A 13,732-nucleotide genomic window follows, 5' to 3' on the forward strand; every position below is an offset into this window, starting at 1 on the left:
GTATATATTATGTATTACTATTCCGTATACTTGTCTTCATTAAAGTGAGCTGGAGCCCCTCCCAGCTGACTTTGGGTGGGGTACACCCTGGACTGGCTGCCAGTCAATCACAATAATATATAATATAAACAAACAACCATTCACGCTCTCATTCACAATTCAGAGTCTCCAATTAGCCTAACAAGCATGTTTTTAGGATGTGGGCGCAAGCCGGAGTACCCAGAGAAAACTAACACAAGCGCAGGGAGAACATGTAAACCCCCCACAGAAATACCCAAAAGGATATTCTGAGCCGAATCTCTAGACTGTGAGGTGTGCCAACCCCCATACCAGGCACCTCCCACATTCACATGATGGTTAGTGTGCTGACTGTGAGCAATGTGAGGATGATCATTGCAGTTCTTGAAGGAAGCGCTGTGTCTGGCTTCAGTTGATTTTAGCTATTTTCCTGTCAATCTTGACTCTATAACCTTTGCTTCATGGAGACAGGCAGTCTCAAAACAGTTGTTTGAGGTTAAAGAGTGACAGTCCTTGTTCCTACTTCACCGACTGGAAAAGCTTTGACATCCGGCCGCGAGAGAGAACCACGCTGCAGAATAATCAGTGTCCTCCGAGGCTTGGACTGATCAAAGGATAAAGGAGGGCTCAAGTGACTGGGAGGGAGAAAAATGGAGTCTTGTCTTTTATCTGTGAATGAAGGAGATGTAAAATTGATATTGATTAATGTTGAAAGGAGAGGCAAGGCTGATGTGGCAGGCTTCTTATTTATGCTGCTTATTAAAGATGTGAGTAGAGCAAACGTGCTTTTGCTAAAAGCGCTAATAGCACTCACTGCAGCACGGTACATTCTGGAACAATTTAATAGTCATAGTTCTTCTATGATGGAATTAAATACAGCAAATAATACACCCTTTATTACGCTTTCTTCAGTCATTCACTCTAGCTATCTGTATTTCTATAAACATTGTTCCTTCCCCCAACTCAGCAAAAACTTCAAAGTCCAATCAGAAATCTGGGTCCTCCTAAGAACTTACTAAAAAGGTGTCATGCATTGCCAGAACAATGACTTTCATTCACATTCTCTCATTCATTCACTCGAGTTGTGGTATTCTTAAATGAAAGTCTTTCATAAAGTTGTTTTTATAAAGAAAACATGACAACATGTCTTTTTCCTGTGAATATTCTCATTCATCCAGGTCATTGTATTCTCACGGCATGGAATCGATCACAACTAGACTATCCAGGTTGTCTTAAAAGTCGTTTTGCCTCTCATTTGAGCACGCCTTATCAGTTCATGCTCAATGACTAGGTGGGACAAACACTAGTCTGACTAGATAGGACAGCTCGAGTCTGAGAATATCCAATATCCAAAGTACTCATCCTCTAAAGGAGAAGACATGTCCAGACAGGAATGGTTTCGCTCTTTTGTGGTGTCAAATGACAGTTGTTACAATACAATGGAGTGGGGCTTCTGCCAGCCAACGATGGTCATTTAGGTGGTATCACTTTTATTAACATTCCATTCAGATGTAATAATGATCATGGACACCTGAAACCCAGGTGGCTGTTATTTGTTAGAGGCTAAATTATTTAATCTTTTAGTAAAGGATGAAAGGACAGCATTGTATGTGGGAGAAAGATGGTCGCTCTAACTTTCAAAACATCTGTCTTGAGAATGAACAGAATAAGATTTTCATTGCATGGTATAACTGCTGTTGTACTATGCACATGACAATAAAACTCTCTTGAATCTTGAATCTTCTCTGTCTCGTCCTCTTGACCTGAGGGCTGTCTCGTCCTCAAAAGACTGCTGTTTCTTTTTGAGGTGCAGGTAGACAGCTGAGTCTTGACCGGAAGAGTTAGCCCGTCCGTGTTGTGACATGCGCTTGCTCAATGGCTGCTTAGTTTCCCCAATGTAAAAATTGGTGCATTCACCAGATTGTTTTTCTGGGTGTCCTGTCTTTGGGGTGTGCCAACCTTTATCTCAAAGTGTTACCAGGTTTGAAGTGTACTGGTATGTTGTCTGTTCAAAATCCTTCTGAGTTTCTCAGATAGACCACAGACATAGAGGATGGCAATGTTATTGCTGCCTCTGCTGTTCTTTTCTTCCTCATCCACCTTTTCTTTGTAAAACAAGATGCACTTTTTCCAAATAACCAGCTAAGGTAACCTTAGGTTTTGCTTATGAGAGATGATAACCTTGGTTCCCTTCACTGACGAGTTTTTATGAGTCACTCACTAAAGTAAATCAACTACTCGATTCACTCGAGTTAGGTGTTACAGCACTCATGCACACAAAAAACAACTGACACTGAGACTCCCATGGACATATATGCACAAAGTAAACACCTCATTGAGATGGTTGGCCTGTTGCCGTGATACGTTTGGCAGATCTGCTCTTTAAACAAATGCAAGAAAATGGACCAAACTTCATAAAACACCTTTCTACACCTTTCTCTAAGTTTTTGGAGGCTGGTTTCACTGCGGGGATCCACAGTATTATGTCACAACATTATGCCACAAAGTCACAAAAGGTAATCCTGTGACATCTTGTTTGGACTGTAAACCGGATGGTATAATTCATTACAATGCAGAACATGAATTAGGCATCTTCCCCGTTCTCTCTTGCCACATCCGATACGGCAGTGACGTCGATGCATGAGTCAGTGCTCAATGCGGCGTCTATGTCAACCAAGAAGGTCTTCACATGCGCAACAAGTCTACCGCCCCGATTCACTTAACACGCAAGCCCAGCATGACTCCCTGAACCCGTGAGCCCACGTCAGTTTCACGATTTACTTGTTGGCACCCTCATGCTAGCGTTGGTGAGTGAGTCTAGGCTCGTGAGTGCAAGGAGCAGATCTGTTCATTTTTCCACGGGGTTAATACATTTATACAAATGCAGTTAGAGTAACAGTTGCACAATTAATTCCATGTTACCTGGTTTCTTTTTTAATTTAGCTAGCGGCAGCAGGATAAGTTAACAGAGACGAATACCCGCGAGTCCTGGCTCAGTAAAAAACCTTACTGAGTTATGAATGACTCGGAGAATACGTGACCATCTATATTGCTTATGCTCTTTCTCTTTGGCCTGTGGGCTGGTGGGAACATTATCAGCTTTGTGTTGTAGGGTTCTGATAACTCCCAGTTTGTGTTCCAGTGGGTGGTGTGAGTCAAAAAGTAGGTCTTGGTCAGTGAGTGCGGGTTTTCTGTAAACACCAACATGGAGCTCCTGAGAATGCCATTCATTGTATTGCATTTATTAAGGTCCCATATTATAGTAGATTTTTACCAACGTTAAAGGGTCCCACAATAGTGTATTGGAAGCATACTGGAAAAAAAAAATATATCCTTAATGCTGGAATTTAGACAGTTTAAAAATATTTCCTGCTTCCCAGCATTCTTTTTTGGACTTCTTTATAAATAGTTATAACTATGAAGTGCTTAATGTTATGTAAGTTGTTTGTCATTCACTTTAGTATTAGTAGTTGCCCTGTATGCGCTTATCTGTTGGTGTTAAGTCTGCTGTGTTGTGCTCATCTCTTTTATCTTTGACTGACACCATGGTCATGTTAGTGTCCTTTGTAGTTACCCCCCTTTCATTCCTACTGCATGCCAAGCTCATTGCAAGTTGTCATGACTGCCCAAAGAAAGAGCAATTCCATTTCAAGCAGCTGAAGCGCCTGTGACCTCTTTGCCGACTCGTGAATGCTACATTGGTGTCAGGAGTGGGATTGCAGGATGGCAACCACTCTCCTAAAGATTGAGAACTTCACCACATGCTTGCAAACAGCGGATGAAGGTGCTTGTTCCAGGTGGGGCAAGAACCTGAAAATGGGCAGGCCTGATGGGCAAGCAATTCCTGACCTACTAGTAACATGCTGTCTTGGGTGTCTGTAGCTTTAATGTGAATGAGCTGTATTTGTCCACACCCGTCTCCAACAGTGTGTGTCTCCAAGAAGCACTACTGTACACTTTACCCACTTTTTAAAGATACAGTAATCTCTTGTTTGTCGCAGTTAATTGGTTCCAGACCTGACCGTGATAAATGAATTTCCATGAAGTAGGATTGCTAATTTAGACATTTAAACAAATTGTAGTTAAGAGCATCGAAAACCTGTTTACGACCTTTTAAATACTTTTTTTTTTTACATTATTAGAGCCCTCTAAACAGGTAATAACACCTTTATATTCATTTTTACACTTGTATTACCCAATTTAGTAGACAATGTAGAGAAAACTAACCATCTACAACATAAATATGATTTGTGTTCGTGTGTGTTACTGTAAATGTGTTCCGATGCTAGGGTTGGCAGTTGGCAGAACTCCAGGGTTTACTTTAAAATGTGTAGTGAAAGTTAGCTTTTTTCCAAAGATATCCTCCATGAAGTGATAGGTGTATACATGAGGCGGGCTCATGTAGCTTGGGGCATGTTAGAGCCGGTATCGTTTCCATGAGGATGGAGGTTTTTCCTTCACGACAACATGAAAAGTTGCACCTGCGAAAGCAACTACTTGAGTGCATCAAACAAGTGAGGGAGATGATAGATTTTTCTCATGTTTGGTGCTCATAAACAGGCTCTAGGGACACATATTACTGTTAGAAGATCATTCTAAAGTCACTTTTGCATAATAGGGGATTTTTGGAACTTTTTAAGACTCTTTAGGGATCATCTGGTATCCTCCAAAAAATAAGAAAAAACACATTCAAAGGAAACTTTAATTTGGACTACTATTCATGCAATTTTAGGACATAATTGACTTTCAAGTGCATCTTCCAAAGGGTGCTACTATCATGAAAACCTCAGAGGAGGACACCCACTCCTCCACACTCACACTTTGTCTCATCTGGATGGATTTGTCTACAAGCGCCGGTCTGCAGGTCCCACATGAGAGATGAGGACAAAAAGCGAAGGGAAAACAGTCGCCTAGAAGTCGATACCAAATCAGTGTGGGTGGCCACGCCGAGGCCAAAGCGGAGCGCCATTGCTCTTACACCCACTCTCGATCGCAGGATTCCCCGCAGCGCTGTGTTGGCCAAACTGTGACTAACTCCGTCCAATCAAAGCCGCCCTCATGGACCTTTAATTACTGAGCCGTGAGCTGGAAATGATTATTCATGCATTTGAAAAGCTCACCAGATAATCGGTGACGTTAAAACGCCTCAGGTCCGTGTGGCGAGCAAGAGATGGGGACAAGCGCTGATTTGGGGGTCTAGCACTTTTCAGATTGAAGAGGCGATTGAAAATTGCTTGCACCTTAAAGGGACACAGGTTGAATGATGAATAGCTTGCTGTTATAGAATGCTTGGAAGGGACTGTCATTACGTCCCCCACTTAACTGGTAAAAACAAAACATAAAAAACACCCCTGACCTGAGACTACCACCCTCATTTATATGTAATTTTACTAATGGATCAGCTTATAGTGTTACACTTCCATACTGTAATTGTTATTAAGTCAACACTTAACTTAACACACTTAACACACAATCAACATACAGTATCAAAGGCTGTCTTTGGCTGAAAGGAAGACAATTTGTGTATACAAGTAAAACATCGGTACAAAAACAAATGGTGATTACATCGCATGACTTAAGTGGAGAAGAATCATTTAAATGGTAATTGCAATTAGCCATTATTGGAAATAACATTAGAGCAATGTAGCAATTTCCATGTTTTTCACTTAACATTTACCTTAATGTGAACAACTGTAGTCCTGTAGAAACTGCCTTAAACCTACGAGATGATGACAAAGACTGGTAGATGACTCAAACACTCACGTTAGACGTCTCCTGGGAGGTCCAGAATGTTAAGAGTTTGAAAACCCCTGATCCAAAAACCCCGTGTGTGTTTCTACCTAAAGTAAAATGTTCAGACTAAATACAAAACAACACGAGCATCTTTCCATTTTTTTGTGAGTCATCTGTGCCACTGTGTAGAGTCGAAAACTTTGGACAGCACAATTGGGAGCAGTTTTTTTTTCTTCCCTATGCAGCGTAAAAGACGAACCAGGAAAAAACCCATTACTTTTCTATAGGTCTTATTGTCGTCGCCTTGCCTCTCGCAATTAGCTAGAAGCTAAACATGCAGGTCGCTGCCGGAGAGTGAATGAATTGCAATATCTGGAGTCCAAGGTTTTCTCCCTCGGGAAATCTTATAAGTTCAACAGAAAATATATTTCTCGTCTCCAGCAGAATTACATGGATTTCCCAGTGAGTGATTCTCTAAACATGACGTCCTCCATGAACATGTTTATGCTATTATCTTCTACAAACACGACATGCTGTGTCCTGCTTGTCGTTTTTCATTAACTTGACAAATGCTATGGACTGAATTATGCAGCTATAATTAGGCATAAGGCAGAGTTGGTGTATGAATTCGCAGTGTGCCTATAGAGGCCAAGGGAGAGGAATTAGGGATGCCGCAAAAGCAGACACACTGTACATTCGCAGAGTAGAGATAATCCACTCACGGACTCAATGGAATAACACACGATAGGAGTTTATTAATCCTGGCCCGCGCTGTTGCAAAGCTTCTTGTGATTATTATTAATTGATCAGAGCTGGTGGGCTCAAAGAGGGAGATGTCAACATGTCAATCCCAAATTCTCCATCCCCGCCGCACACGTTGCTCAATAGACGAGTGGATTAACAGTGAAAAATTAGCAGTGGTGACAAGCTGGACCTATTAGCTTGGCATATGACAAAATGGAATGAGGTTAAGCCTCACAAGCAGGTGCTGAGCTCGTCCCTCTTTTCAATTATTCCCAATGACAAGAAGCTTTATTAGTCTCTCGAGGAAAAAAAGTGCTGCACACGGCTTCTTTTTAGGACGGGAACAAACCTTTTTTAGTGTGAGAACGCCGTGTGCTTTGAGTCAGAAATCGTTTTTTCATTAAGGCGCTGGTGTCAGGTGTCAAATCAGATGGTTTGGGACGTGTTGCCATGGTAACCAAGATGCTGGAGGAGAGGCTTCTTTTACACAGCTTTAATGAATTTGAAAATAAAACAAAATTGCTGCTGCTAGCAGGTACCTTTCCAATAAATAAAATTATCCAAAAATTAAAACAAATAAGAAACTATATAATAGTTTACAATGTTTTTGTTCCGGAAAGTGCAGTACTAAAAGTATGAACAGACTGAATTCTTATCTTATTTTTAGTAAATGAAAGTTCTTTAATGCCTTATAAGATATGATGATTGATGACGTATATACTGTACGTGGCTTTCCATACATCACAGCCGCTGTAAATGGAAAACACTCATGGTACATCAAATCTGCAGCAAACACTAGACCAGTCTAGACCATTAAATTAACAAACAAAAAGAAAGAAATGTTCTTTTGCAAGGTTAAACCTTGAAATCCAGATAACCTTATCTTCAAATTCATCATCACCAATACGCCTGACTTATATGTCCGCTCGTAACTTTAAGCTTTATATACAGTAAGTAGCCGCTGGGGGCTGCCTGTGAATTTTGCACTTGGCCAAAAGTAATAAGTGTCAGACAACTTCAAACCTCTACACTACAACATCATATACTATAGATCAGTTCAGAATCAATATTTATCTAATAACATGACAAAAACATAAAACATTTGAACAAAATACATCTACCCACCAGAGATGATGATTATTTATACAGTAGACAAAATCCATCCATCTTTCCAGATTGCTACAAACTACTTTTCGGTTTTGCTCTGATCGACCAATTAGAGGATGAAAAAATGCAGACGTTATTGTAGGCCAGCGTCCTGTCAGGCAAATCTGAAATCTGACTGGTTAAAGAACCAACCCCATTGCTAATAGAGTTTACGTGACGTGGGCCAGCACTACTGATTCTGAAGGCCCTGGACAGATTAGATTGACATGGCAACACATAAAAGCTGAAATTTAATTGGACCAAAAAAAATGAACAGCCAAGAGACTTAAGTCTCTTTAGATTTAAGTTGTAAATATAGTTCAGTGCTTCTGATAGTGTTTAGGCCAGTAGAAAAGGCTTTGCTAGCCCTCGCAGCCCATCACTGATAGTTTGGTGCTTATGCAAATTGGGACAATTCTGTAAATAAATCGATGTATTTAACTACATTAGATGACGATCCAAATGTAGAACCATGGAGGTTTACATAGTAATTATTCCAAACACTGCTGAGCATATGTTTGTCGTGTGTGTCTTCTAGATCAGGAGCGTATCGGCAAAGACTCGAATTACGAGCAGGAGGGCAAAGTGCAGTTCGTCATCGATGCCGTCTACGCCATGGCTCATGCGCTACACAACATGCACCAGGAGCTCTGCCCAGGCAAGGTGGGCCTCTGTTCCAAAATGGACCCCATCAACGGCACGCACCTGCTCAAGCACATACGCCGCCTCAACTTTAAAGGTGAGTCGGAATTGATCTAAACACTTTCAGGCATTCTATAACCACACCCTGACAGTGACCTTCTTCAACCTTTTAGACCGGGGTAGGCAACCCGGGGCTCTAAAGCCTTTTTTTGTGGCTCTTTCGGTCTTTCGATCAGCTAACCATGAACACATAAAAAAACCCTAATAATAATTCATCAATATCGGTCACAAATGAGAGCCTGTGTGAAGCGCATAGTCATATATTACTGGTTCGACATTGGGATGATCGAGCGAGCAGCATCGAGCGTTATATTAAATAGATGAGACCACTAGCAATTAAAAGGCTGTGATTTAAAAGCAATGAGCTAGGCAGTAAGGTCCCACCCGACCTGGGATCAAAAAAACTGCCCCGTCCACCGGGTCGTCGCTCAGTTTGTATTAGGTCAAAGGTTAATTTCATCAATTTATTATCCATCCATCCATCCATCTTCTATGCCGCTTATCCTCACTAGGGTTGCGGGTATGCTCGAGCCTATCCCAGCTGACTTCGGGCGAGAGGCAGGGTATACCCCGGACTGGTCGCCAGTCAATCACAGTAATATCTCTATTTGTTATTACACTGATTACTATATATGATTTCTATGTATTATGAAAACATCTTACTGATTACATCATCATATTGTTACATTACCTTATTATTCCTCTATGTATTAAAAAAACTGACATATGGAATACAGGAAGTGAATAAATGTACTGCAAAAGATCGGATGGATGGTAGAACGGATTAAAAAAAATGTAGGATTAAATCAATTTTGCTCCTTCCTACTCCTTTTGGACATGTGGAACTGTGAAATGATTCATGAGATGTACTCCATTTTAACCTGCATGCATGTTCAAATAAAATTAATCCATTAACATACGTTTATCATTTCAACTGATTTGAACATTTTTGAGGGATTAATGTGGTGTTTTGCGCTCTACCAGTTACAGATTTTCTGCAATTATCAGCACCTCTACATCCACTAGTTCATCAACTTTCAAGATAAAGCATGCGTTGCCACAATGACTGCGAGAGTTTTTAATTTATGACATCACAATTTCTTTGACGAAAGTGTCTTCTTTTTTTAAGGCACATTAATGACTCCCCTCGCTTGTGTTTTACATTTTCTCCACTAATCTATCTGCCAGGTTCACGTTTATAAAATGACCAGCATATTCATTATTCACTTATTCACACAAAAAAACAGTGATCCACAGTTTCTTTCTGGAAAAAAAAGGAAGGCGAGGGGAAGCAATTTAAGACTATTATTATTCTTTCACAGGGACTGGAGTGTGCAGTGTTTGTACAGATAAATTATTCATTTGAAGTCACGCTCTGTGAGATACTGTATCTTTTTTTTCCCCATTCTAATTCGGCAGAATGTCAATTAAATGTTTAATACATAAGCGATCAGCTGAAAGGAATACTTTTGAGACTCTCACTGGGATACTTTTATGATGAAAGACTGGTAATATTTGTTTTGATATGTATTTTTGCAAGTGGACATGTAAAGTTCATTGCCTTTTATTATATTCCCTTTATGAGTATTGTTAGTGTTCTAGTGGTTTTTGACCACCATAAATATTAGGGATGAGCGAGTACACCACTATCTGTATCTGTTCACCCACCGAAATTATATGCGCGGGGTATAAACTGGAAGTGGGCGTGGTTTAACCATAAATTGGTGGGGCTTAAATCGGTACATTATTTTAAGTCCGAAATTGACATGAAGTTGCTATAGTTATTGTTTATTATTCAGCTATGTGTGTACTGTGTATGTGTGTAAGTGATCTGTAAGACTTTATTATTTAATTATTTTTTTATGATCTCTGTGAAGTTGGTGATTCATGCAAACATCCAGTGATGGCAAACAAGGAAATAATCTGTCAGCCTTGTTCACTGTAGTTTTCTCAAAAACAACGCAACGCAACGAGAGAAGACAAAAAAAAAATAAAAACACTGGCAGTGACCGACGCAACACGAGCCGTTTCCAGCTCTGTCTTGTCAAATGCACCGCGTACGTAACAAAACAAGTTTACCAAGTTACTTTAGATACAAGCTGAGCTGAGGAAAACCTAAAAAAAACAAACAAACATCCGAAGTGGAGGCAGCGACCAACGCGACACGAGCCGTTTTCAACTCTGTCTTGTCAAATGCACCGTGTATGTAACGAAACAAGTCTACCAACGAGCTTTAAGTATCATACAAACCGAAATACAGAACATGAGCTGGAGTTGAGCCAAGCAAGCAGAGATTCACTGTCTGTATTGTGTCTGTGTGTGAAAGAATGACAAGCGTGGCTCCTCTCTCCAGCTGTAGGGAGCCTGTCTAGGGAGGGCCGGTCGCTCTGTGTGACTGGCCAATCACAGAGCCTGAAGGGTGAATACATAAGTAGTTACCCAATGAGGATTTTCCTTCATCACGATTACGAGCTGTACTCGTTTCATGCTCGTACTCTGCAAAAATGCATTATCTGTAACGGATACCGGCTCATCCCTAATTAATGTCATACTGACATAAATATGTTAAATATCCTTAGTTGAACCAGATAATTTTTCGTTGGACACATTTTTGTTTATCCTTTAACTGAAAATCACAAGAACATGCCAAAAGACAAACAAGTATTTATTAAAATTAGGTATTTTCATTACATCTTTAAATTTCCACCCAAAATGACTTATCCCCTAAAAATGTGGGTGCTTAATGAATTTAGTGATTTAGAACCAATGAATCACACGTTTAATGGTTGGCACTGAGTAGCTGTGGATTTTAAACATGCAAAGTCTTTAATGCATATGTCATGGTGACCATTAAAAACACCTCCTGCTCTTTTTATCTTGTTAACCTGAAATGACTGCCCAGAGTCCCCCAGACAGCTACCAAGCAGAAACACTCGCCGAGAGGCGCTCTTGACTTTCAGTTGACCCATTTAATTTTTTTTTTTTTTTGGTGAGGGGGTTCTGTTGATTAAAAAATGACCAGCTAACAAATTATCTCAACACCAAACATTACGATGTCCTTAAGACCCCCGCAAGTATGCTATCTACAGTCCAACCAGGTCTACACCAACACTAGTATTTAAAATAAATAAACATACCGCGACATCTGCTAAATCAAATACCCTGCAGTGCCAATAAATTAGAAGGAAAATATGCCTTAATACACAACAGATTGTTTAAAAAATACAAACACATGGGAGATCAACCAGCGTCATGGAACATCATTTTTTGCCGTATTAACTTCTCATTAATTGCCTTTTGGTCCAACAAAAAATGAAGAACATTGAGTAAATACTCAACTCCTCATCTCCAATTCATCCTCCTTTTTATTTCACCCTTCCCCCCAAATGACTTTTTTCAGGCTCCGGATTGGCTGTTGCTATGGCAACCTACAAATGTGTTTTTGCATTGACTGTGATTTTAATAGACCATTACATTAGAGTTTTTTTGATGCCGTACAATGAACAAACAAGTATTTTAAATTAAAATATTAATTACTTGTGGGACATAGTATCACATTGTTATCTCATGGTAAAGTACTGATACGTGAACATCAACTATCGATATTGAAAACTTCACCTCATTCGCCCTAGCTCGGTAATCATTTCTCAATATGTGATAAAACAACTAACAGGTACAGCATACATGTACCACGGTTAAAAAAGTTCAGCACCATACTTGCTGTAAGACGCAAAAGTGAATCTTTTGAAACACTCCTGATCAAAAGAAGTAAGACTCGTTAAAAAACTGCAAGAATAAAATGCTAAATTTAGCTCAGGAATACCTAAAATGTGATTTGATATGCATATTTTTGGACTAATAACAGGACGTAGTCAACCACAAAACAGCAATAATTGATTCGGTTTTTTTGGCAAAAACCGTAAAGTTACAAAATTCAAACCGCAAAGTGGCAAGGGACAACAGTATACTTCATGCACAAGAAGAACATACTTTTTGTTAAGATTTGTAGATTTTATGTAATTATTTTCACAGTATTGTGTTGTTATTGTTAAAATATTTTGATTTAAGGAATTCCCCCCCTCAGTGTGAATAGGCGTCAATATAGCCTCATAGATTGAGTTCGACAGGAAGTAACAGAGAGCCAGAGTCCTTTCAGATATGACCAGATAAGACACAACTTTATTGACCCATCAAACCTTAAATGAATTTAGTTCTAGAACAATAAACTCTATAAACAACATCTGACCAGACAGTTTTCCACCAGGTAACACGCTACACTTCATCTAATTGCATCAGCACACTGCAGGATATTGAAGGTGTCCAGATGTAGGAACTGCATTCACTGCATAGTCTGACCAAATGTACAAAGATCTGTATCAGTGTGAAAAAACAGTAAACTATGTATGTTTGTGTAGACGTGATGATGATTCATTCTTTCTGTTGCTTTTTCTTGTGTTTGTCAGCAGTTTCGGTGCTAAAAAATAATGAATACTTCTCGACAAAACAAGGGCTTCTCATGGTTTTGAAGCCATGACAATGAAATTTCCAAAAGCTCCTTAAAAACTCAGCTAAAAGAAGACACTTGCAGGGAGCCGGAGACCCACCGCTCGCGTAAAAACCATTTATCTGTGATATCTCAGCGCACTGTCTGCAGGGTGCACACAAGGCTAGCTGACGACAGATAACCTTTTCCAAAAGATGGAGGGTAATCTCGAGATAGTTCTCATCGTCGGGTAATATCTGTGTGATTCTTCCACATTCACTTGCAATCAGATTTTCCACACTGACAAATCTAAAGTCGTAGCTTTTTTTTTTTATTCCGAATCAATTTCACAGCTCAGTTTCAGCTCATTCAGCAGCCGCCCACAAAGCCAAAATATTCAAACACATCCAGTCCAACCCTCTTTGGAGTTGTTCTCACTTCAGTCTGTCACAAGCAGAAAAAGAAGTGTCTCATCAGTCTTTCCTGTCTCTTTCTGATTTAAAAAGGGATGTTCACGCTTGTAAAAGCTTGCCAACTGCTTGCTTTTCTCAAGACGCAGACATTATGAAGCTCAAATACACATTCCTGTTTATTTATTTATACATGATTGCAAACTTCTGTCTTTTCCTGGAGTGATACCTTGCTCTTTATTTAGGAAACAACCAATCTGAGGTCATGTCCTTACTGCTGTCCGATATTGCCTTTTTTGCCGATAACCAATATCCCGATATTGTCCACCTCTCAACTTCCGATTCTGACATCAACCGACACCGATACCGAGATATGTAACATCACATACAATATGTCATGGAATGAACACATTGTGGTGAACCGCAATATTGCTTTAGACATTTTAGACATTTCTCTTGGAGATGAATAAAGTAGTTATCTATCTCTCTAGCTAGT

At 39.9% G+C, this 13,732-nt stretch overlaps 1 protein-coding gene across 5 annotated transcripts in view; it reads left to right on the top strand.

Annotated features, from left to right (window-relative positions):
* Window positions 1–13,732, top strand: part of LOC129185994 (metabotropic glutamate receptor 4-like) — a 217,325-nt gene that overhangs the window by 169,829 nt on the left and 33,764 nt on the right. For all 5 annotated transcript variants that reach the window (XM_054783744.1, XM_054783739.1, XM_054783740.1 and 2 more), the window contains exon 7: window positions 8,180–8,380. In XM_054783744.1, coding sequence (XP_054639719.1) covers window positions 8,180–8,380 — 201 coding nt within the window. The remainder of the gene's footprint in view (window positions 1–8,179; window positions 8,381–13,732) is intronic.

The sequence above is a fragment of the Dunckerocampus dactyliophorus genome, chromosome 8 (assembly GCF_027744805.1).
Source record: "Dunckerocampus dactyliophorus isolate RoL2022-P2 chromosome 8, RoL_Ddac_1.1, whole genome shotgun sequence".
NCBI classification, from domain to species: Eukaryota; Metazoa; Chordata; class Actinopteri; order Syngnathiformes; family Syngnathidae; genus Dunckerocampus; species Dunckerocampus dactyliophorus.